Raw genomic sequence first — 22,890 nt, 5'->3', positions numbered from 1 at the left:
TTTAATATCATTCCCCATTTAAATACAGGATCAAATTCTATTCTTAACCTACCTTATTTACTGGTGAGGAAGAATAAAGACCAGGTAGCAATCAGGAATCTAAGAACTGTAACTCTATAACTGGCTGATTATAGGTTCCTTTGATTTCCATTCCAACAATCCGTCCACCCTGCTTTCTTCGCTATGCTTTTTTTTTTTTTTTGAGACTCAAAAATGAAGCATTTTAGCTAACAAAATGATGGTTATGGCTGGTACTATTCTAACTTGATAGATTTTAAGGGACTTTGCGTGTGTGAGACACTGATGATTTCAGGGCCTTAGTGATGCTGGAAAAGTCATCTACCATTGAGGTACATTTCCATCCCTAAAGGTTATTTTCTAAGTTGTAAGAATCTAGACCACCAACCTACAGAATGGCGTAGTAGATGCCACATCTATGGGTGGTGATTGACACAGACAGGAAAAGTCTCTGGTGTAAGTGGTGCCCAGGTGAGTGACAGGAAGGACAGGAAGAAAGTAAGTAGAATAGCAATGAGATGTGAACAAGCACACTTTGACCTTAATTTATGAAACACCTTATGGCTCATTAGATGATTGTATAGGCAGGCATACCCAGGAATTCACCAAGGGCTAATCCAATTTACAATTTTATATTGCTAAAATTTTCTAGCATATCAGTATATTTTTGGTATCTAGAAATAGGCTTTTTAGTGCATTTAGTTATCTTTGAGTTTGACTTATTTTTTGATCTCTACATTTTATGTGAAAATTAAGTGTTTATATCTTAGAATTTTACACTTCATCTTTTGAGCTTATTCCGTGGTCATTAGCCAGGTGACCTGGGAATGATATGTGCTACCTGGTCAGGCTTGCAAGCCTCCTCTGTTTTTGCCACCTCCCATCCTCTCCCTCTCATACAACCTCTCTCGCTGTAGTGGAGTTTCTGCTGAGCTTACTCTCTTCAGAGTCATTTGACAAGTGTGCTATTGGTTAGAGGGAAAAAATTTAGCTGTCAATTATCACTGAACAGTTATAAAAGTTTACACTTACTGTGTGTTTACCAAGTACCAGGTCTCTTCTGTAACTGGTGTCATTTTCATAGCTTTAATAGGAACTGCTGTGATTAATAACCTTATTTGTAAAATGGGAACATAGAGGTACAAATATCTCAAGGGAGGGAGTGGAGTGGAAGCTACATCTGTCTACATCTGACATGATCATAGCCTTGTTCTTCTACTTTTCCCCATTATTTCTGACTAGCTCAGGCTTTCTGTATCTTCATGTTATCAAAGAATGTCTCTATTTGCAAGGAAAAAAATGGAGTCTAAAGCTGTTGTACTGTTCTACTGAAGTGGCTTTTATGAGACTAGGTGTGCAGTAGTTGTATTGACACACATGGTTTTGCCCAGGAACTTCAGCATAGCACTTTCACATTTTACTGCATGGTGCAGAAATGTAGGGTCTGAAAGATCTAGAGGAGGAAAGAGGTAGTTCAAAATATACAAAAATATGGCAGAAGGGCTGGAGCTGATTGAGGAAGGGGAAACCCAAGGAAACAAATAGTCAACTCTGAGGTCTTCATCTTGTATGTGTGTGGTGGGGGGATACTGAGGATTGAACCCAGGAGATTTCAACCACTGAGCTATACTCCTAGCCCTTTACATTTTTTATTTTGAATCAGGATCTTACTAAGTTGCTGAGGCTGGCCTGGAACCTGTGATCCTCCTGTCTCAGCCTCCCAAGTACTGGAATTATAGGTGTGCACCACTGTGCCTGGCTTCTTGATGAAAAGAAATCAAAGCCCCATCTTGACTTGGCTTGTAGTTCAAAGTGGCTTGTAGTTCAAAGCGGCATTAGTTACAAGATGTCTCATCAGTTGAATCATATAAGTTGATGTGATTAAGTATATTTGACTTACTATATCAAATATACTTGTCAATAAGATGTTTGGAAACATTAAAATGTGAAGGAGAAAAAGCATACCATAAACCTTCCTTTCATTCCTTAAAATTATAGAAATAGTCTCTGTTAGGAGATGTGGATTTGTTCCAGTGGTAAGCCTAGATTGCCTCTCTCAGAACTCGATATAAGAGTATTTTCTCTCAGAAAAAAAAAGAAGGAAGAGTAGAAGAGTAGTTGGGGGCAAGGGCCATTTCTTTTGTTCTTACCTTATTTCCTGGATAGTCTGGATCCAGGCCAACAAGGACACATCTTCCCATTTTAATATTTTCACTGGTACATTGCAGTTATACATTATTGACTCATCTGAGCCATTTCTCTTTAACTGAGAAGCATAAATAATTTTGGCTTTAAAGTCATTGTGTCTACACTCTGGAGATTAATAGGTGCCACTGTAGAGTGTGAAAACTAGTTGTATAAAATGTAGAAGTAGTTTTGATGGGGCTTGATTAATTTTCAATGGAAAAAATCCTAGGACTTTTGTTTCTTTAGTTGTCGGCAGTGGTCTCAATGAGCACGCTATTCAGTGAAAGTCTTTGTAAACCAAGGTGTTTTGGTCATTTGCCAAACAAGATTTTTTTTTTGTTTAAATCTTGACTATTGTGATTAAAGTCTTATGGGATTTTATTGATTTGCAGTCATATGGTGCAGAGTGTAATTAGAGGGCTTCTCTAGGTGGGTGTATTACTGCTTCTGGGAAGCCTAGTTGTACTGTGGCTAGCAGGCTTCTAGACAAGATGTTCTCAAAGAACCTTCCCTACCACCCTAGAGGAAATAGCCCTGAGATATTTTTTTCTCTCTCTGGGTCCCGCTTTCTTCTTCTTTCTACTGCTCATCACTCTCTGAACATAAACAAATAATCCATTGTTTGTCTCTTCCCATAAATATAAACTCTGTGTGGAAGGACTTTGTCTGTATTTTCCCTATGGTGTCCTTAGTGCCTAACACAAAATCTAGCACATTACAGGGGCTCAATGAGTATTCAATGGTTAAATGCCTTCATGGAGCTATTTTCAGTGGGGAAGTCATTAAAATGATGTTATAAATGGAGCGATGATCTGCTGCTTTTGTTTTGCTTTTTAAAGCATTTAAGGGGATAGAGAATGATTGTGGCTGGAGAATACTGATATTGCAGAGAGGATGGTTAGGGAAAGTCTCTCTGGGGGGGCATTTGCAAGGAGGCCGATATGGGAGTCCCAAGACCTCCCCCAGGTTAGTTGATTTGCAGGGACTCACAGGACTTAGCCTACTAATGGCTAAGATTTATTACAGTGAAAAACTATAAAGTAAAATCAGCAGAGGGAAAGGCACTTGGGGCAAAGGCAGAGGAAACTGGGTCAAGCTCGGAGAGTGCTTTTCCAGTGAAGTCACACAGGATGCACTTAATTGCTCTAGTAAGTTGTAACAACACATAAGTATTTTTTTTAACCAGGGAAGATCATTAGATACTATGTCCCCTGATACTAAGTCAGGAAGGTGCTCACTGTCTAGTATGTACCCAAATCCCATACTCCCAGGAGAAAATCAGCTTGAACCACATTGTACAAAGAGTTAAGACACATTGACCTACTCTTGTCATCCAGGGAAAGATTAGTACCAGTGTAGAAAACTGCATAATAGTCAAGTTTCCAGATGCCAGCCAAGGGCCAACTTTACAAGCAGCCTATTTCTAGGGAAAGGCAGTCCTAAGCCTGACATTATATGTAATTATTAAGTCCCTCTTTTGGATAAGCACAAGGAGTCATAGAGAACTCAAGCAACTTGGCTGAGTTCATGAGGCCGGTAAGCAGCAGAGGTGCATTTTGACTTGGGCATTTGACCTTCTCTCTCTGGGGAGAGCTGAACTATTCCAGTTTAAGCTATATTGTACAATACTGTATTATGTAATGATTAGTGTTCAATGAGGTATCTCTACAAAGCTTTAAGGAAGACAAATATTCATCCTGCATACTCCCAGTGTGCCTTTTATTCTTTCCTGACTTTCCAACATTATTCTGTCTTGTTTCTTTTCTTTGACAGCACATTCATGTTCTTTTCTGAATAAAGGTGTGGGGTTGGGGTGGGGTGGGATGATTAGTTATTTCATTCACATGAGTGTTAGAATGAAGACCATTTTCGGCAAAAGAATATCCCAGAACAAAAGTAGTGGGTATATAGAGAGTTTGGTATTTTTGAAGACATAAAAGACTTGAAGTGACTAGAACAGGAAAGTGAAAGATGTTAGGCTTCCTGGTGTGAGTTGATTTCTGAGCATAAGGACCTCCCAGTGCCACATAATTTTGTTCTATTGGGTTTCTAGAGATAATAATGGGGAAGCAGCCAGCCTTTCTTCAGCCCCTGCTGTGAGTCAGGCTCAGTTCATGAATGAATTGATAACCTTTAATACTATTAAAAATTGTTACGTCTGTTGACATTTTACTGAAAGCTAATGCATGAAGCATAGACTTTTTTTTTTTTTCAAACTAGTCACGCCATGAGCATGAATTTTTCTAGTAACTGACAATTTCTCCAAAAGCCATAGTTACTAGTTGCTTCTTTCCAGGAAAATTTCAAATTTAGGAAATTATGTCAGACAGTGACATTTCTTTTTCTAGATTTTAGAGCAATTCATCAATGATAATAATGACCATCTACATAGTCCTATTGGTAACTAATAATTATGTATTAATAATTATTTAGTATATACTCTGTGCCTGGCATTATTCTCAGAACTTTACATGAATCCTCAACAAATGTCCTGGATATGATATCTATGAGTTATAATTTTTATTTTGAAGATGAGGGATCTGTAGCATAGGGATAGTTAGTAACTGGTAGTCAGTAAGAGTCAGAGGTGAGATCTGAATTTGAGCTCATAACTGTTACAATGGGAGACTATTATGGGGGCCCTGTTGGGCTCCCAAACTGTAACAGTAAGATGTAGCCATGGGTTCTTGTTCTGAGCTATGTGTAGAAAACAGTAGCTCAAACTCTTATGTTGTAAGCAATTTTATTATTGCAAAGATGGGATGGAAAGATAGAATATAGCTTAGGGTAAAGCACTATGCCATAAAGAGTGACATAGTGGGGTGACTTGAAAAGAAGTCACCGAAGTCTTTTGGATACAGAATCTTTTTATATCAAGTCTTTGGCCCAACTAGATCTGCCCCTTCTGGGGGCAGAACTTTTGATGTGGAGCCATCATCTAGGCCTGCTCGTCTTTGGTACAGACCCCAAGCCTTTTGTTATACCCCAAAATATGTTAATTGATTATAGTAGTCTGGGATCTCTTGAAGGCTTATGGCATCCTCCCCCCACCCCATCCTTGGGGAAGTTTGCTTTTCTTAGAAATGTAAAAGACCCTGGGCTTCCTCTGTTTTCTTGCTAATCACCCTTGGTGCCTGGAACTCTGTAGCCCTTTCCCAATACCAGCACAGTAATACATTTTGAAGCCTTTTCCCAATACTAATAAAATAACCACAGTGCTTTTCTGCTTCTTCCTTCACAGTTACAGTGGAGGAACCCAAGGGCCTGGTGAAGAAGATAAAGCCAGTACTGTTCTTTTTCCCATTTTAAGAAAACAGAATTTAAGAGACTAAGTGACAGATGTGCTCGGGATATGGCTCAGTAGAGAATGCTTGCCTGGCATGCACAAAACCCTAGTATGTTCAATCCACGGCACACACATATTCCCAAGCAAAAAATAAAAAGAGGAGAGAGAAAAAGAGAAAAAGAGGAAAGAGAGAGTGAGAGGGAGGGAGGGAGGGAGGGAGAGAGAGAGAGAGAGAGAGAGAGAGAGAGAGAGAGAGAGAGAGGAGAGAGGAGAGAGGAGAGAGGAGAGAGGAGAGAGGAGAGAGGAGAGAGGAGAGAGAGAGAGAATGGGATTTGTACAAAAAAACAGTTAGTGTCAGAATTATCTGGGGCAAAGGCAGTTTCTCAAATGTTCCCCTATAAGGCTTCCATATTTGGTGGTATCTCTGACTTGGAATCAGCATTTCTTCAAGTCCATCAGATGATCTTGCATGTCCATTCACTCTCTTTTCTTGCCATCAGGGCCTGGAGGAGGTGGCCAGAGTATACCTGCAGTCTACTTGGGAGAAGATGGCAGTGTGGGGGATAGAGCCCCTGATTTCATTTCAGACTTTGGATAGGGGTTGAAGGCAGAAATCTGAATTGTATCCTCTCTGTTCCAACATTTCAAATATACTTCTTTTTTTTCTGAAGTAGGAAAACAACATTTCTTTAAGCCACAGGACCTTCAGGTGATTGCTAAGGCCTTTCAGTGGTATAGAGGATCATGTGTGTCCTGAAGGTTTGGAATTAGGAATTGGAGTTAGGCCATCTTCAGTGAATCCTTTACATTTTACTCTGAAATATTCTACTGAGTGTTTTTGTATTCAAGCATGGGCACTGATCTTATGCATAGTGAATAAAAGATATTTGTGTCCACAAGGGGGCTTCATTTTCCTAGTTTTCAAGTTTCTCATTCTATAATATTATATATTTTGTCTTGTTTTTATACTCAAAGTAAAACTATCTCCTCCTCTCTCTCTCCAGTGCTGAGGATCTAACCCAGGGCCTGGCACATGCCAGGCAAGCACTCTACCACTGAGCTACATGCCCAGCCCTACTTGCTTTTCATAAGTACTCATCATTGCTTTTAAAAAGGGCTTTGAGAACTAGATACGGTGGAAAATTAGGGCAGTATAATCTGAAATGACAGCTAAAGTCCTAGAGAGGTCAAACACATAAGCCCTTTATATCCCTCGTATGAGACTTAAAAGTCCCAGATTTTAAATTACTCCAGGTTTAAGTGTTACTTTTTTCAAATATGTGTTATTTGAACTATTATTTGAAGGGCTTTGGATCACTTTTAAGTCTGAACTCAAATTCTAGTTCATTGCTGTTCTCTCCACCTCTCTGAATTTCTGTTACCAATCATCAGGCACTAATCAGTTTTCCCCCCAAAGCAATTGGGACTTTTAATTGAACCCTATTTGATTTCAGTAGAAGGGAGGCCCGAGGGCACTAGCTCTTATTTTGAGTGGCAGGTTTTCCATTTGTTTTGGATGATAGTGTATTCCAGAGGCAAGAGGGGGAAAGAAAAAGAACAGTGTTCTGCAGCAGAGTAACTATAGTGGAAAACATGCTTTGTCCAGCTCCTCTGTGCTCCAGCTGGAAAAAGTGAGCATCTACAAGTTGCAGGGAGAGAAATGACAGCTCATTTCCAAGCCATTTTGAGTTCCCAAAGAATGAAAATAAAACCTATAGATAGGTTTTAAAATATAAATTTAAAAAAACTAAAATGAGTGGGCGAGGCCAGCTTATATTTTTTTATGGGAACATAATTATAATTTGAACATTAACTTGATTATAATTTATAGTAACTATTAAGAAGTTGGTGTCCTTAGAGCTTAGCGCTGACAGTCTTCGGTGGGCATATTCCCAGTGGCAAGATATAGGAGCATCCCTGTATAGACAGCACAGGCATTAGACAGATAAACTACTTATCCCAGTATGGATGCTGTGGAATTAAAATGTGCGGTGTTTATAGAATAGCCTCAGAAGTCATAATCATCACATTTTATACTTTCTTATCTCTGTCTCAAATTCTATTTAAGTATTTATTAGATGATGAGTGGGCATGGATTCAGTTGTTTCATAAGCTTCTCATTTTACTGAGGAAAACTGTTCTGTTAGTGGTGTAGCTTATCTATTAAACGGGTTAAGGTTGAAGTTTTAAACTTATCGGTAAAAAGCATAGAAGAGGATAAGGAAGGTCCTAGTCAAAGAGCAAAGAATGATATCTAAGCTCAGGAATGTGCACATAGTGTTTCTGTGGATAAGAAAAAAATAAATAAATGCAGATAGAAATGTAGAAATTGAATTTTGTGATAAAACCACTTGTTTTTATAGTGCAAGTGAAAAATCCTGTGGCCACATGATTATAGAAACACAGAACAGCCTGATCCCATCCAATGGGATCCAGTGTTTAAGCATTTTAAACTCAGCATGTTCAAAGTTGGACTCCTGATCCTACTCCCCACATCTGCTCTACCTGCAGCCTTCTTTGTTTCAGCTGATGGGAACTCTTTCTAGCTGCTGAGACCCTGACCATGGAGAGGATCCTGCCACCTTTCCTCCTCCAGTTCTCCCCTCACCAAGTCCTCATATGCTGTATGTCTGAGGTAAAGCTCATAGGCTTTGCCTTCAACAGACATTCAGTTCCCACCACCATCTGGCCACTGTCTCCTTCATTCCTTCCTGGGATTATCAATCCCACACACTCACGGGTCTCCTGGCTTCTCCCCTGGCCCTGCCTAGGTGGAGTCTATTCTGGACCTAGAAGCCAGAGTGGATGCATATTTTCCCTGCCAGGTCACTCTTCTCCAAGGCTCTACATTGATTTCCCGTTGTCCCCATCAGGGACAGTCAAAGTTCAACAGTGGCATTCAAGACCCTGCAGTATTTGACCTTCTATTATGTTTTTCATTCATCTCCATTTGCCCTGCATCTTGTTTATTCTACTCTTATCACATTGACCTCTTTGCTGTGCCTCCTACTGTTAGGCCTTTCCCACCTCAGGGCTATTTTCCCTGTCCATGTCTCTGTGGTCCTACCCTGGATAGTCACATATTCACAGGGCTCCTCCTTTACCTCCTCCCAGCCTTTCCTCCGCTGTGTCTCCTGTTTAATCTTTCCCTGCTCCAAAAACCCCCTTATCTTGCTTTAATTTTTGTTATAGTGTTGTGAATTTCTAACACAATATATAATTAATTTTCTTACTATGATCATTATTTATTCTGCATCCCTTTGTCTCCTTCTGCTATAATTGAGGCTCCATGAAGACAGGACTCTCTTGTTTTGTTTATTGATATATTGTAAGTACCCAGCACATTGTCTGGCATGGAGTAAATCTTCAATAAATGATGAATTGTAGAGTGAAGATATATAGTCAATGTAAATAGATTTTAAATGTAAGCAGAAAATGGAGCAAGTTACTCAGATACAAATGTAGATGTGAACTATTGGCTACAGCAAACATTGCAAAGACAAAGGCACCAGATATTGTTTTCCTGTAAGACAAGTAGAATAAACAGAATGTAAAAATGTGCACTGTGTATGTTTTACCTGTGTGTTAGTTAACTTTCATCACTAGAACCAAAATACCTGACAAGGATAATGTAGAGGAGGAAGTTTATTTTGGCTCAGAGTTTCAGAGGTTTAGTCCATAGTTGGCTGACTCCAGGGCAGAAACATCATCATGGGAACAGAGAATGGCAGGAAAAAGCTGCTTAGATCATGTCAGTCAGGAAGTAGAGAGAGGGGGAAGAAGGAAGAGAGAGGGAGAGGAAGGAAGGGAGGGGAAGAGAGAGACAGAGGGACAGAGAGAAAGTGACCAAGAGACCAAGAGACCAGGACAGATATAGTTCAAGGCCATGACCCAGTGATATGCCTCCCCCAGCCACACCTCACCTGCCTACAGTTATCACTCAGTAAATCCATTCAAATGATTAATCTACTAATTAATATATTTATCTACTGATGAGGTTAGAGCCCTCATGACTCAATTATTTCACTTCTGAACATTGTTGAATTGCCAACACATGAGCTTTTTTATCTGGCTTTTTAAACTTTTTATTGGCGCATTGTAGTCATACATCGTACAAGATGGTGGAGGCATATATGAACACATCACCCAATTAGATAGACCTTACCCAATTCCTGTCCCATTCCCTCCTCTTTTCTCCTTCTCATGTTTGACTTAATGTTGACTTTGATATGTTTGTTAATGTACATCATGAACATTAGAGAATTTCCCTCTTCCCCCCTCTGATCCCCTCAGGTTGACTTATTTGCTCATCTATAGTATCCATTTCTGCATCTAGAGTTCCTCACATAACCTATTTTTTCCCCTAGCTTTTGCATATTAGGGAAAACATCTGATTTCTTTTGTGTGTGTGTGACTGACTAATGTCACTTAGCATAATGTTCTTCAGTTCCATCCATTTCCCTGTAAATGAGAAGTGGGAACTCTACTACACTGTTGGTGAGATTGCAAATTAGTGCAATCACTTTGGAAAACTGTATGGACGATCCTTAGAAGAATGGAAACAAACTTACCATATGATCTAGCAATACCACTTCTGGGTATCTATCCAAAAGAATGGAAGCCAAACTACCAAACTAATGCATGTATATCTATGTTCTAGCTGCACAATTCACAATTGCCAAACTATGGAACCAGCCAAGATGTCCATAGATAGATGAATGGATTACAAAACCATGGGATATGTACACAATGAAATTTTACTTAGCCATAAAGAAAAACACAATTTCATCTGGCTTTTAATTATATATGTTTTGAATTAAGAAATATGGATGAAGTAGGAGATTCTATAGAGGAGCAAATAAGGCGGCCTGAGGGAATGGGAGAGGGGGAAGAGGGAAATTCTCTAAAGCACGTGATGTACTTAAACAAACATATCAAAGTCAACCACTAATCCATGAATGGGAAGAGGGATGGGGAGGAAATGGAGTGGGGATTGGGTAAAGGCTAATTGGGTGAGTTGTGCATGTATGTCTCTACCATCTTTTATTCCATTAAGATGTATGACTACAATGCACCAATAAAAATTAAAAAAAAGAAATTTCAAGGCCGGGCGTGGTGGCGCACGCTTGTAATCCCCGCGCTTGGGAGGCAGAGACAGGAGGATCGCGCAGGTTCGAAGCCAGCCACGCGTGCTGGCTTAGGAGACCCTGTTTCCAAATAAAAAATGTAAAAATAGGTCTGGGAGTGTAGCCCGGACACCCCAGTACCACCAAAAAAAAAAAAAAAAAAAAAAAAGAAATTTCATTCTTTAAAAACTCTGGTGAAGGGGTCCAGTTTTGAAATTTTTGTAGGATTTTTTAAGCTATTTTGTTTACTAATGTGACATGATTGGGATTGATCCTCAAAAGATCTATGGAACTCTTCTTTTTAAGGTGTGGGTGAATTCTGTCACAGAGGTGACCAGAGGTGACCTTTGTGCAGAAGATGAGGATTCCTCTCCACAGGACCTGGTCTACTGGGTCACTCCACCTAGCAACGGGCACCTGGCTGTCAAGTCCTTTCCTGGCCAAAGCATCCAGAACTTCACCCAGGCTCACATCAATGAGGGCCAGCTAGTGTTTGTGCACTCTGGTGAGTCACAGAACAAAGCAGTGTGGAAATGAAATATGTTTCAATCAGTGGTTGATATGATAGTCATACCTAAGAGCTGCTGGCTGAAAACCATGAATCATATTGTAACTTTCCAAGATCAGTAATATTTAAGTGACCTGTTCAGAATGTTAATAATATCAAACATTAGAGAGGCCCTCTGACTCCCACACTATTTTCTCAAATTGTCATGTAAGGTCTGTAACCTTTGAGAGCCTTTTTCTAACCACTCACTAACATAGCATCTCTTGGCCATTCTTTACTACTTGAAATAGTGTAGATTGATTTGGACATTTGTTTGTGGACTGTCTTCCAATTATAGTCACTATAAGGGCAGGATTTCTTGTATCTTCAGTCCCTAGAACAGGAACACTATCGGGTGTTTAATAAAATATGTTGAAAGAATGAGAGAATATTGAACACCTATAATGTTTTAGATGCTAGAGATACATTAGTGAACAAAGCAGATATTTGTTTAAGGAATGAATATACAAATGAAAAAATGAAAAGGTATAACTGTATTTATTTCTCAGAAACCCTGATGTGGAAGGCTTTTTCTGCTTCCTCTTGCTCATCAGTAAATCAATATGCCAAACAGCTACTGGAAATCTATAGAAGGACTGATACAGGCACTTATCAAGGGTGGCCTGGCTTTGTTTCCAGGACAGCAGGTGGCATGGGCGGAAGAAGGAGCTGGGAGGGCATGATCACAAGGCTGACATGTCAGTTTTTCAGTTAAATTATCTCCTTTGAAAACATAGTAAAGAAAATAAAGATAAATCTAATGTGGTGATGTCTTGATTACTTTTTGCAATTAATGTAAAAGATCCCTGAAGAATCTGAAAATAATTTATCATGCAAATGCTATTGCCAAGTGGGTTCAAACCTATATTCCAGGACACGTGAGGGTCAGGTTTATTACTGTAGCGCTATCCTAAATCTACCCACGTTTCCTGAAGCATTGCTTCCAGAATGGATGAGGCTTTTCTACATAAGTGTGTTTTAGTTTTTAAAATGTGTACAGATGTTCTGATTAATAAAATGCAACTTCTTTAAAGAGGCAGCGCATCGATGGGGTTTTTTCTAATTAAAAGCTCAAATGTTATTAGGTAAGGGCCTAGGAATTTTTTTTTTATAAAAGGTATTTTGGAAAGGAGAGAACTGCTCTAGAGATGGGTACAAGAGGTTTTTGTTTTTGTTTTTTGATGGAATTGAGGATTTAACCCATTGAACCCAGGGATATTCTACCTTCGGGGTATGTTCCCTGGCTCTGTGTGTGTGCGTGCGTGCGTGCGTGCGTGTGTGCGTGCGTGTGTGTGTTTGATTTTGAAACAGGGTCTTGTTAGACTGCTTAGTCTAACCCCAAAACTGTGATCCTCCTGTCTCATTCTCCAAGTACTGGAATTATAGGCATACACTACTACACCCAGCTGCAAGGGAAGTTTTGAATGTCTAACACTGTGTCAGCAACACCAGAAAGCTCTCATAGATTCTCTACCACCTATCAGGCACTGGAGGAGGTGCAGGAGGTACAGTCACATCCCACAGTTCATTACATCTACAGAAGTCCTCTGAGCAGTAGATAGTAATTTTTGAGATGAAGAAACTGAAGTTTAGAAAGATTAAATTGGTCTGGGTTACCTCCACCAGCTCCCATCCCCTGAGTAGCATAGCAGGTTGAAGAACTGCAGTGACTATTTGCAAAAGGGATTAAAGCAAAGATTAGCTCTCTGGGTTGATTGATTTGTCAATTTCCAGGTCAATATTTACTTTTTTGTGAGTAGAGAAAATAATTCCTCCTAGAAAAGCAGGCAGGAGCATTCAAGGCAAGGTTAACATGAGACGCGATCCATTACATTTCCTAAATGGATGCTGAGGCAAGCTAATAACTCTCAGAGTGGCAGGAGCCCAGCTGCAGATGAATCTGTTGCTGAACCCAGCTGGCTGTCCCCTGACACATGCGTCTATCATAAGCCCCAAACAAAGACTTAGGTTTAATTAGTCTTTCTTAGTATTTTATATTTGCAAAGTGCTCTACCATCAATCTAACTAACCATTCCACATAACAACCTAAGTAGGTTGACGAAACCAAGATGTGAGAGGCTAAGTGATATATACAATGTTGCCTTTCTGAAAGTATAGCCTGGAAAAATCTGAGCTCTTGCAATAGAAAATCCACAGGTCAACCACATTTTCATATTTTCTTTCTTATCCCTCTTTGATCCTAATTTATCTGTTATACCCATTGCAATATTCTATATTGATTTTTGTATAAGTCTTTTGATTTCATCTCCATTTTGTTTCTGACTACATAAAGTATTTAAGGTACCAAATGGTAGAAGTAATTCATTCTCTCTCTCTCTCTCTCTCTCTCTCTCTCTCTCTCTCTCTCTCTCTCTCTCTCTCCCCCTCTCTCTCTCTTTCTCTCCCTCTCTCTCTTTTGGTGGTACTGGGGTTCCTGGAAGCTCTTCTACCTCCGGGCTACACTCCTAGACCTATTTTCTGTTTTTTATTTGGAAACAGGGTCTCTTGAGCCAGCACGGCTGGCTTCGAACCTGCGCGATCCTCCTGTTTCCGCCTCCCAAGCACGGGGATTACAAGTGTGCGCCACCATGCCCGGCAGTAATTCTCTTTTTAATTTCATAATTTATTATATACAGCTTTCAAAGTGAAATTTCTAGGAAAATAAGCAAATATGAAACAACATTTGGTTGTGAGCCCCTGTTATGAATTAAGCTATTTAGAATTTATCTTTCTCTAATGGTGACTTTATACAAATTAGCTTATCAATGCATTACAATTATACAGCATAGTGACATTCAATGTGATAAAACATACATGCACATAATTATTTCCCTCCACAGCTTACCACACTGTTTCTCCCCACTTCCCACATGAATTAGTGAGATTAGGAGTAGTACCTTCACATATTGCCACAGTATTATTTGAACTGTTTTCTTCTTCAGTCCTTTCCCTCCCCTTACCTAACTCCTTCTCCCTTGCCCTGACTACTCTACAGATCTCAATATGAATTTTTTAAAGTCCCTTGTGTTTCCTGTTTTCTCTTCAGCTTCCATATATGAAAAGCAATAAATTACCATGACTCTCTGAAACTTAGTTCACTTATATTTTCCGGCCTAATGGCAACTTTTGAGCCTAACGGGAAGTTTTTAACAATCTATAACATTTTTTGGTGAGGAATTGAAGCTCTCAGGGTTTGCATAGATAAAAGAGACTGTCAAGTCATCAAGTCATCAACCTACCTTTTATTAAATTATGTTATTAGGGGAGGATTTATATATAATTGCACAGTCTGACCAGGTTTTTTTTCCTTCTTTACCAGGAGTTGCTAAAAGCAAAAGAGATACATTTCTACCCAGCACATGATATAATGACCTGTGGGTCTTTAAATTTACTCTTGGCTGGACATTTTCAAAGGGTGATGGGGATATGAATATCGGGCTTTCTGCATGGTGAGCTTGCCTGGTGCTTTGTGAGTCAGATGAATAAAGTACTCCTGGGAACTAGATCAATAAGAGCCATCTCCAGTTTAGTTATGCACATAAGTTAACTTTTAACTTTACTAATTTTAACTTCACTAAATCCTTTGACAGAAATGTAGGAGTAGAATTCTCTTCCTGCAGAAATTTAATGAAAACAAGGCTGGCCCCTTCCCTTCCTTTTCTTTACCTTCTCTTCCCTTCCTCTTCTTGGCAGAATATAGTTATCTTGAGGCAGTTACGTAATTAAAAATGTAACTATTAGGGGAGAAATGCTAAGTCTTATTTACTTACACTTAGTTTTTATTTTCAATAGTATCAAGTACTGTGTGTGTGTGTGTGTGTGTGTGTATGTGTGTGTGTGTTGTAGGCATGCATTGCATTTCTGGTAACAATTAAAAAATAATAAAATTTAGGTAATAAAAAACAAAACAAAGATCGAATCTCCAAGAATTGAAAAAAAATTTAAAAACATATTCCTACATAGAGCCATATGGATGAATGGTGGTGCATGCTTGTAATCCCAGAATTTGGGAGACTGAGACAGGAGGATCGAAATTCAAGGACAGCCGCAACTACTTAGTCAGGCCCTTTGTAACTCAGTGAGACCCTGTTTCAAAATAAAGAATAAAAAATAGGGCTGGGGGTGTAACTCGGAGGTAGAATGCCCCTGGGTTCCATCCCCAGTATTGAAAAAATTTTTTTGAAAAAATTTTGTGGAAATAGCATCTTTGCTTTGTGTTAGTATGTCATGGCTGGGAGAATATGAAGTTTTGACCTTCAATGATATGTTTTAACTGTGTGTATTTTGCAATACAGTCGTGTGTCACTTCATGATGGAGACATATCCTGAGAAGTGCACCCTCAGGGGATTTTGTAAATATGCTGACATTGTCAAGTACACTTAGATGACTGTGACATCTCTGGGTGACGTACTTTCATAGAACCACAGTTGTCCTTGTGGTCTGTGGTTGACAAAGGTGTCATTATGTCATGCCTCACCATATTTGGTTTGGTGAAGTCAATGGCTTTCAAATTGATAGGGGTTGTTTGATTGGGGAGAAAGAGTGAAAGGGGGTGGCTTTTGCAGAACAACCACGTTTACTGGAGTGTAATTTCTTCTTTTGAAGGAGCAATGTCAGGAGGCTTTAATTTCCAGGTTACTGATGGTTTGAACCTTGCACCTCGACAAATCTTCAGCATCACCGCTCGTGCTCTGCTCATTAGCTTAGAAGTAAACAAGGGACTGAGCATCTTTCCAGGTAAGATTTTCTTTTTTTTTAATTTTTAATTGGTGCACTGTATTCATACATCATAGTGGGATACATACTTTTGTAGACATACATGCACACATCGCCCAGTCAGCCCCCACCCGATCCCCACCCCATTCTCTCCCTATCCCTCCTTCCCATGCTTGGCTTAGTGGTTGACATCTAGTATTATAGCAATTTATCCAAACTTAAAAATGATAATCTCACATAACAGTTTCATTTGTCTGATACCAAGCTTTGGATGACTTAAAGATAACATTTCAATATTTCTTTTTGCTTTCTTTCTTACCAGAGAATATATTTTTCTATTTTTAGGTGAAACTATCATATATTTATATATTTATTTTTCAGAAAAAAAAGCTATCCTAATATGGAATATGGACTCTAGGTACCCACAACAATCTTGAAAAAGAACAAAGCTAGAAGATGTATATTTTCTGATTTCAAACCATATAAAGCTACAATAATTGAAACAGTGTAGTACTGTTCTAAAGGCAGATATATAAACCATTGGAGTTAAGTAAAAGCCTACAGCTAAATTCTTCCCTCTATTGTCAAATTATTTTTGACAAGGTTTCCACGAACATTTGGTGGTGGGAATAATAATCTTTTAACTAAATATTGTTGAAAAATAATAATTACATGGAAAAGAATAAAATTGGACCCTTACCTAATCCCATATACAAATATTAACTCAAAATAGATAAAAGACCTAAATATAAATCTTAAGACTATAAACTTTTAGGAGAAAATCTGGGTCATAAAACCTCACAACATTGAAATTGGCAGTGATTTCTTGGTTATGATTTCAATGGCACAGGCAACAGAAGAGTATACAAACTCCCTAAAAAATAAAAAAAAATATATTGTATATCCAAAGACAATGTAAACAGAGTTAACAGTTACTAATAGAATGGGATAAAATATTTCCAAATGCTATATCTGAAGGTATATTAATATTCCAACTAGAAATCCTAGAAATTAACAACAATAAAGGCAAACAATACCCTTTAGAGATAGGTAAAAGACTAACATAAATAATGAATCTCCACAGATAACCAATCTTAGTTGTCTGTTGGATGGAAAATCATGTTTCTCTAGTTCTGGAGTGTGTTACCTATTTCTTCTTTGTAGTTAATCTCTTTGAGTATTTTCTCTAGTGCTGGTTTTGAAGACATAAATTCCTTCAGTTTCTGTTTGTCATGGAAGCTTCTTATTTCTCCATCTAATTTGATAGAAAGTTTTGCTGGGTAGGAAATTTTTGGTTGGAAGTTGTTTTCTTTCAAAATTGGGAATATGTTACTCCAAGCCCTTCTGGTTCTCATAACTTGGTTTGGGAAGTCTGGAGTGATTCTAATTGGTTTGCCTCTGAATGTCACTTGGCCCTTTGCTTTTGTTGCCTTTAAGATTCTCTGCTTGGCTTCCACATTGGTCATTTTGACAATTATGTGGCATGGGGATCCTCTTCTCCGATCCTGTCTAAAGGGAGTTCTATATGTTTCCTGGACCTGCGTATCGACCTCTTGCTCTATGTCTGGAAAATTTTCTGCTATTACTTCCTTGAAGAGATTGTTGATCCCTTTGGTTTCACTTTCTTTTCCCTCCTCTATTCCAATAATTCTTAGGTTAGCTCTCTTAAAATGGGCCCATATTTCTTCAATATCAGATTCCTGCTGTCGGATATTTTTTCCTAGATTAGAAACTATGCGTTCATTTTTGGAATGATCATCTTCTAAGAGCGAGATTCTGTTCTCCATGTGTTCTAATCGGTTGTTTGTGCTTTGAATTGAGGCCTTTACTTCATTAATTGCATCCTTTATCTCTTTTTGGCTCTCTCTGAGTTCTTTTCGAAGCACCTCTATTATTTCTACAGTTATTTTCCTGATTTGATCTTCTAGAAATCTCTGATTTTCTGTTTTATCGGGTTCTGATCTTGTGGGGTTGTGAGCATTCATTGCTCCAGTATTATTCCTCTTTCCTATGATTTAGGAATTTTGCGCCTTCTCTGGGTTCTTCCCTTGGGTCACTATGACTTCACTTAAGGTGTTCTGGATCTCGAGTCAGTAGTATCTCAGACCCCACTACTCCTTTACTGGGTTGTATCACAGAGTCTCCAACCCAGAGAGTCGATAGAGGCTGCTTTAGACTGTGGGGGGTGCCAGGTTGCACGTTCTCCTATGGTGTGATATCACTGCCACCGCTCCTCTCCCACTGGGTCAAGTCCCAGTGAGTACAGTACTGTGATTTCTCAGCTGTGGCCCGCAATTTGACTCACTGTTCTTGAGTACGCAGATGTAGCTGTACTGAATTCAGTGAATTCGGTGCTGCTGCCGCCGGTGGCAATATGGCGCCGCTACTATGCCCTCAGCTGAGGGGCTGGCGTTTTTTTTCTTGGTTTTGATTTCCACTCTGAATCCCTGCAGCGTGTGCTGAGCTCAGCCACTGGGAGCTTTAGATGCCCTCTGCGCCGAGAAATCCCACCTGGCTGTTCCACAGCGGCTCCCCTCGGCTTGCTGTGGCCGTCCCGTGAATTCGCCGGTGCCGCCGGCAGTATGGCGCTGCTGCCGCATCCTCGGGCGTGAAGCCGCGTCCTCGGGCGTGAGGATCTCCTCTGTGGCTCTGTTCTCAGTCCGCTTTCTCTCTGGAGCCTGGTGATTTTTTTTGTTTCTCTGGTGATGTTGTTTTCTGGCTTTGAAAGGCGCTGATTTTGTGGTAATGGAGATTTGTTGTTAGCGGGGCTCTTAAGCCCCGCTTTTCTCGGTCGCCATCTTCCCGGAAGTCTCCAGGTAAGATTTTGCCACAGCAAGTATTGTTCTGGTTTAAGAGTTTTTTCTATTTAGAAAGTTCCACCTGCCTGGCATAAAGTATTGTCTTTTACTATAGAATGATACCAACACATTTATAAAGTCCCAGAAAGAATTCTTTCTCTCTAGGAATTTAACAGAAGCAAGTCTGGGGCTGTCTGTAGCTCTTCTCTCTTTCCATTTTCCTCTTCCTTGGAGGGGGATGCGCTGGTGAAGGAGAGTGGGGAGGAATCACAGAAGCGGCCATCTTTATGGTCCATGTGCACCTTTCCTCCTATGCTTTCCTTATAGCTTACAGAGTGTGGAGAGCCAGGCTGCCCATCTGGTTCTGCCTTCCTGTGATTTTTGTATGTTGTTGTTTTGCTTTGTGTGGCTGAGGATTGAACTCAGAGTCTCACATATGCTAGGCAAGTGCTCTACCAATGAGCTATACCCACAGTGGGATTTTTATACTTGGAATATAAAAACCTCAGGGTTTTTATATACAGCACCAGGGGGCTGTGAATGGTTTCAGTGAGTGTTTTTTGGGGGGCCATGCAGTCTCTTGGTGGTTATTTGCCAAGAATCTCAGCCTGGTGATATGAAGGAGATAAATGAGCTTTTCTGGCCCAACAGCCTCATCATAGGAAAGGGAAAAAAATTTACCTACTGACAAAAACAATAAAAATGAAGAAGAAAAGTTGAATTTGTTATTTACAAAAAAAGTAGTGAGATGGAAATACAGGAAACAATAAATCTCAACATGTCCTGACTGGTGGGGGAAAGGCCAAAAGCAATTCTGTGCATTATGACTAGTTCAAATGATATACATTACCAGCAAAACATAGATGAGAAATACATTAATAATTTTATTAATTATGGCCATACTAGCCAGTTGTTTAAAGTACCATAAAGCTAGCCGGGTGTGGTAATCCCAGCATTCGGGAGGCTGAGACTGGAGGATCCCGGTTCGCGGACAGCCTCAGCTACTTAGTGAGACCTTCTGCAACTCAGTGAGACCCAGTTTCAAAATAAAGAATAAAAAATAGGGCAGGGGGAGTAGCTTAGAGTTTGAATGCCCCTGGGTTCCATCCCCAGACCTGCAAAAAAGAAAAAAAAAATAAAGTACCATGAAGCTTTTAAAAATTGCAGTGCTTTGCTCCTCCTCACACCAGTTGAATGGGATTCACTGGACCAGAGATTAGCGTCATTTTCTTAAGTCCCAGTTGGTCCTAAAGTGGAACTGGGATTGGAATACAAGGGTATAGACACTGTAGTGTTTTTTTAATCTCTACAGTGACACAAGGTAGGTGACGTATTTTGGGGAATCTGGTGGGCTTTGTGGCATAAGGCAGGCTTGGTCAGTCAACCAGTAAGAGGTAGAGGACTCAATTCTATAGTAGACTTAAAGGAAAATGAATATTTGTCTACAGTTTGTTTTAAATGACTATTTTGGGGGAAAATTTAATTTTCTAGTTGCTTTTAGCATTTAAATCCATGAAAAATCTTTTCAAAATACAGTGAAAGATATGTTAACTGAGATTATTCTATTCTGAACATTTTTTCTCCTGTAACTTTTCCTTGAGAATAAGTGTGATACTTCTTTCAATATTTTTCAAGCCAGTTAATTTGCTATTTTGTCTGTTTTTTTAAACAAGTAGAGAAATTACTACACTATAGTCATCTGAAAAACATGGCGATTTATGTTTTTAAATTGTTCCCATATCAAAGTCAATCTTGCTGCTGCAAAAGATTGTATACCTTTCATTTTTTTCTGGCTAAACTGTGATTAAATAATTGAAGATGGTTATTTTAAGAAGAGACAAAACCACAATAGCTTAGAAACATTTGAATTTCTGATGCTTGTTTTGCTGCATATTAGTTTCACAGGAAAAATGTATAAAAATGAACACAATTACCATCTGACCTATGTAGAATTATGCAATGCCTACAGTTTTCATAGCTCTCTGTTTAGTATTTGGACCCAGCCCTGAATAACCATCTTTTTCTTTTCCAACAAGCCTTGCAATCTTCCCTGACCTTGTTTCATGTACTGGAGAACTCACAACTTGAACTTGTATGCTATCTTCAAATCACAAAGCGATCTGTCCTTTTTCCAGCCTTTCCCAAGCATGTTAGCTCTGTTTGGTATTCTTGAGTTCTGTGTCACCCTGTCTTCATACTGTGAACTGTTTTTGCTCTAGCTCCTGGTTCAGCAGAAGAAAGGTGGATTTTCACATACATTTCCATCGGGTGGTTTCTTAGCATGGAAATGTGAATTGTAAAGTCACAGATCAGAGTTGCAATAGACCTTTTGGTCCAATTTTCCTTGGCATTTTTCCTGGGCTAACATCTTCAAGTAGCAATGACTCACTTTCTTTTTCAGAATCCCCTAACATGAGCATGGTTGTGATAATCATGTCACCTCATCTTCTTTGCCTTACTCTGTTTGGCTTCTGCAGTAGCCACCCAAGAATTGTTGGCCCTGGTGCTGGGGAAAGCTTTGAGGTGCGGAGGACAGATGTCCCACTATTCCTCCTCCCTTAGGCCCCTGAACACCTACCTCATCGAGTTTTGTCAACAGAAGGGAGGTACACTGTGTCTTGCCCTCAGGGGGTGATTAAAGATGTCATCTGTTAGCTATTGTTGGTCTTTCTGTTTAGAACCCATGCTTTAAAACACCAGGGGAAATCTACACCTTTTTTAGGACTATAAATTTGTTAGATTTATTATAGGAATAGAAAGTCTATTCCAATTATAGCCTGGGCACTCAGATATTGTTACCTTGTGGTTTATATTTTTAATTTACTACATTGAGTTGTTTTAAGGATTCAAATGAATTTATGTCAATACATGTGTTGATACTTCTCTATTTCGCAGATAAAAGACATGAAAGCCTGGAAAAGTTCAAGGTCACATGACTTATAGGAGTCATAAACTCTGAGTCTCAGTGCCAGTGTCAACCCCAAGTCCTGTGCTCATGTCAAGCAGCCCTTCTCGGTTATATCTGGGCCTGTGTTCCAGGATTGTCTCTATTTTTAGAATGTCATTTCCCTCAGAATGGGGTGGGTTTTTATTTTGTCTTTTTCTCAGTGTTACTGAGGTATGACATGCACAATCAAAAATATATATAACAGCTTAATAAACAGCAATATTTATGTAAAAGTGTATGCTTTACTCTCTTTGGTTAGGGAACTTTTGCAACCTGGCATTAGTTAACAATTAAAAATATTTTATTCACATTGGTTTTCTACAATTTGACTTTCTCTGCCAGTTCACCAGACTGGCTATTTCTGTTTTGGTTCCTTTCTATACTCGGTCTGAAAAGTGGCCCTGGCTTGAGACTTGTAAGAATTTGCATGGTGAGCCAAAATAATTATTAGAATACATAGTGTGGTGAATGTTTTAAGGTTAAACACAGCTTTTATGCCTCACAAAATTGGAAAAATCAGCATTTAACTCAGTTATTTTGTAGTAGAAAGGACTCTAGTTCTAAATTAGATTATTTTTCCATGAACTTGGGAAAGAAACCAAGTTGTTGTGTGCATGTATGTCACTGTCAACATGATGTATCTTATGATGTGAGACTACAATGCACCAATAAAAGTATATTAAAAACTGAGTGTAGTGGCACATACTTGTAATCCCAGTAGTTGGGAGGCTGAGACAGGAGGATCACAGGTTTGCGGCGAGCCTCAGCTACTTAGTAAGGCCCTTCACAACTTAGTGAGAACCTATTTCAAAATAAAGAATGAAAAATAGAACTGGAGGTATAGATTGGAGGTAGAATGCTCCTGTGTTCAATCCCCAGTATTCCCCCAAAGTAGATTTTCATTTGTTATTTTTCAGTTGGTTTTATTTTGAATATATGTGTAAATATATCTGTATAATATATTTATGTACATAGATGTATATATAATATGTGTATATATATGTATATTTAATTCAAACAAGTTCTATTTCTTTATGCAAAATTTATTCTCCAGGAAAAAAATTGTATCTAGTTTTTCACATTGAATGCTATCATTGAGTTTGTTTGTTTAAGCGATAGTAATTTGGAATATACTCTGGCCTTAGGATCTAGTTTTTATGCGTATCCAAGTGGTATGTGGTTCTTTTTCATGGATAATTAGCCTTGAGTGTTGGTGGGATTAACCTTGAGAGTCTTGCCTCCGTGGCCCAGCATAGAAGCTTAC

At 39.1% G+C, this 22,890-nt stretch overlaps 1 protein-coding gene across 1 annotated transcript in view; it reads left to right on the top strand.

The window, feature by feature from the left end:
* The window catches only part of LOC308268587 (chondroitin sulfate proteoglycan 4-like), a gene marked incomplete at both ends in the record, with an annotated part of 84,178 nt that overhangs the window by 32,599 nt on the left and 28,689 nt on the right, over nucleotides 1–22,890 (top strand). The window contains 2 exons of the mRNA XM_080703706.1: nucleotides 10,924–11,122; nucleotides 15,771–15,902. Coding sequence (XP_080559832.1) covers nucleotides 10,924–11,122; nucleotides 15,771–15,902 — 331 coding nt within the window. The remainder of the gene's footprint in view (nucleotides 1–10,923; nucleotides 11,123–15,770; nucleotides 15,903–22,890) is intronic.

The sequence above is a fragment of the Muscardinus avellanarius genome (assembly GCF_963383645.1).
Source record: "Muscardinus avellanarius genome assembly, chromosome: 1".
NCBI lineage: Eukaryota > Metazoa > Chordata > Mammalia > Rodentia > Gliridae > Muscardinus > Muscardinus avellanarius.
Note: the sequence above shows the minus strand (reverse complement) of the source record. Positions and strands in the feature narration are given on the sequence as shown.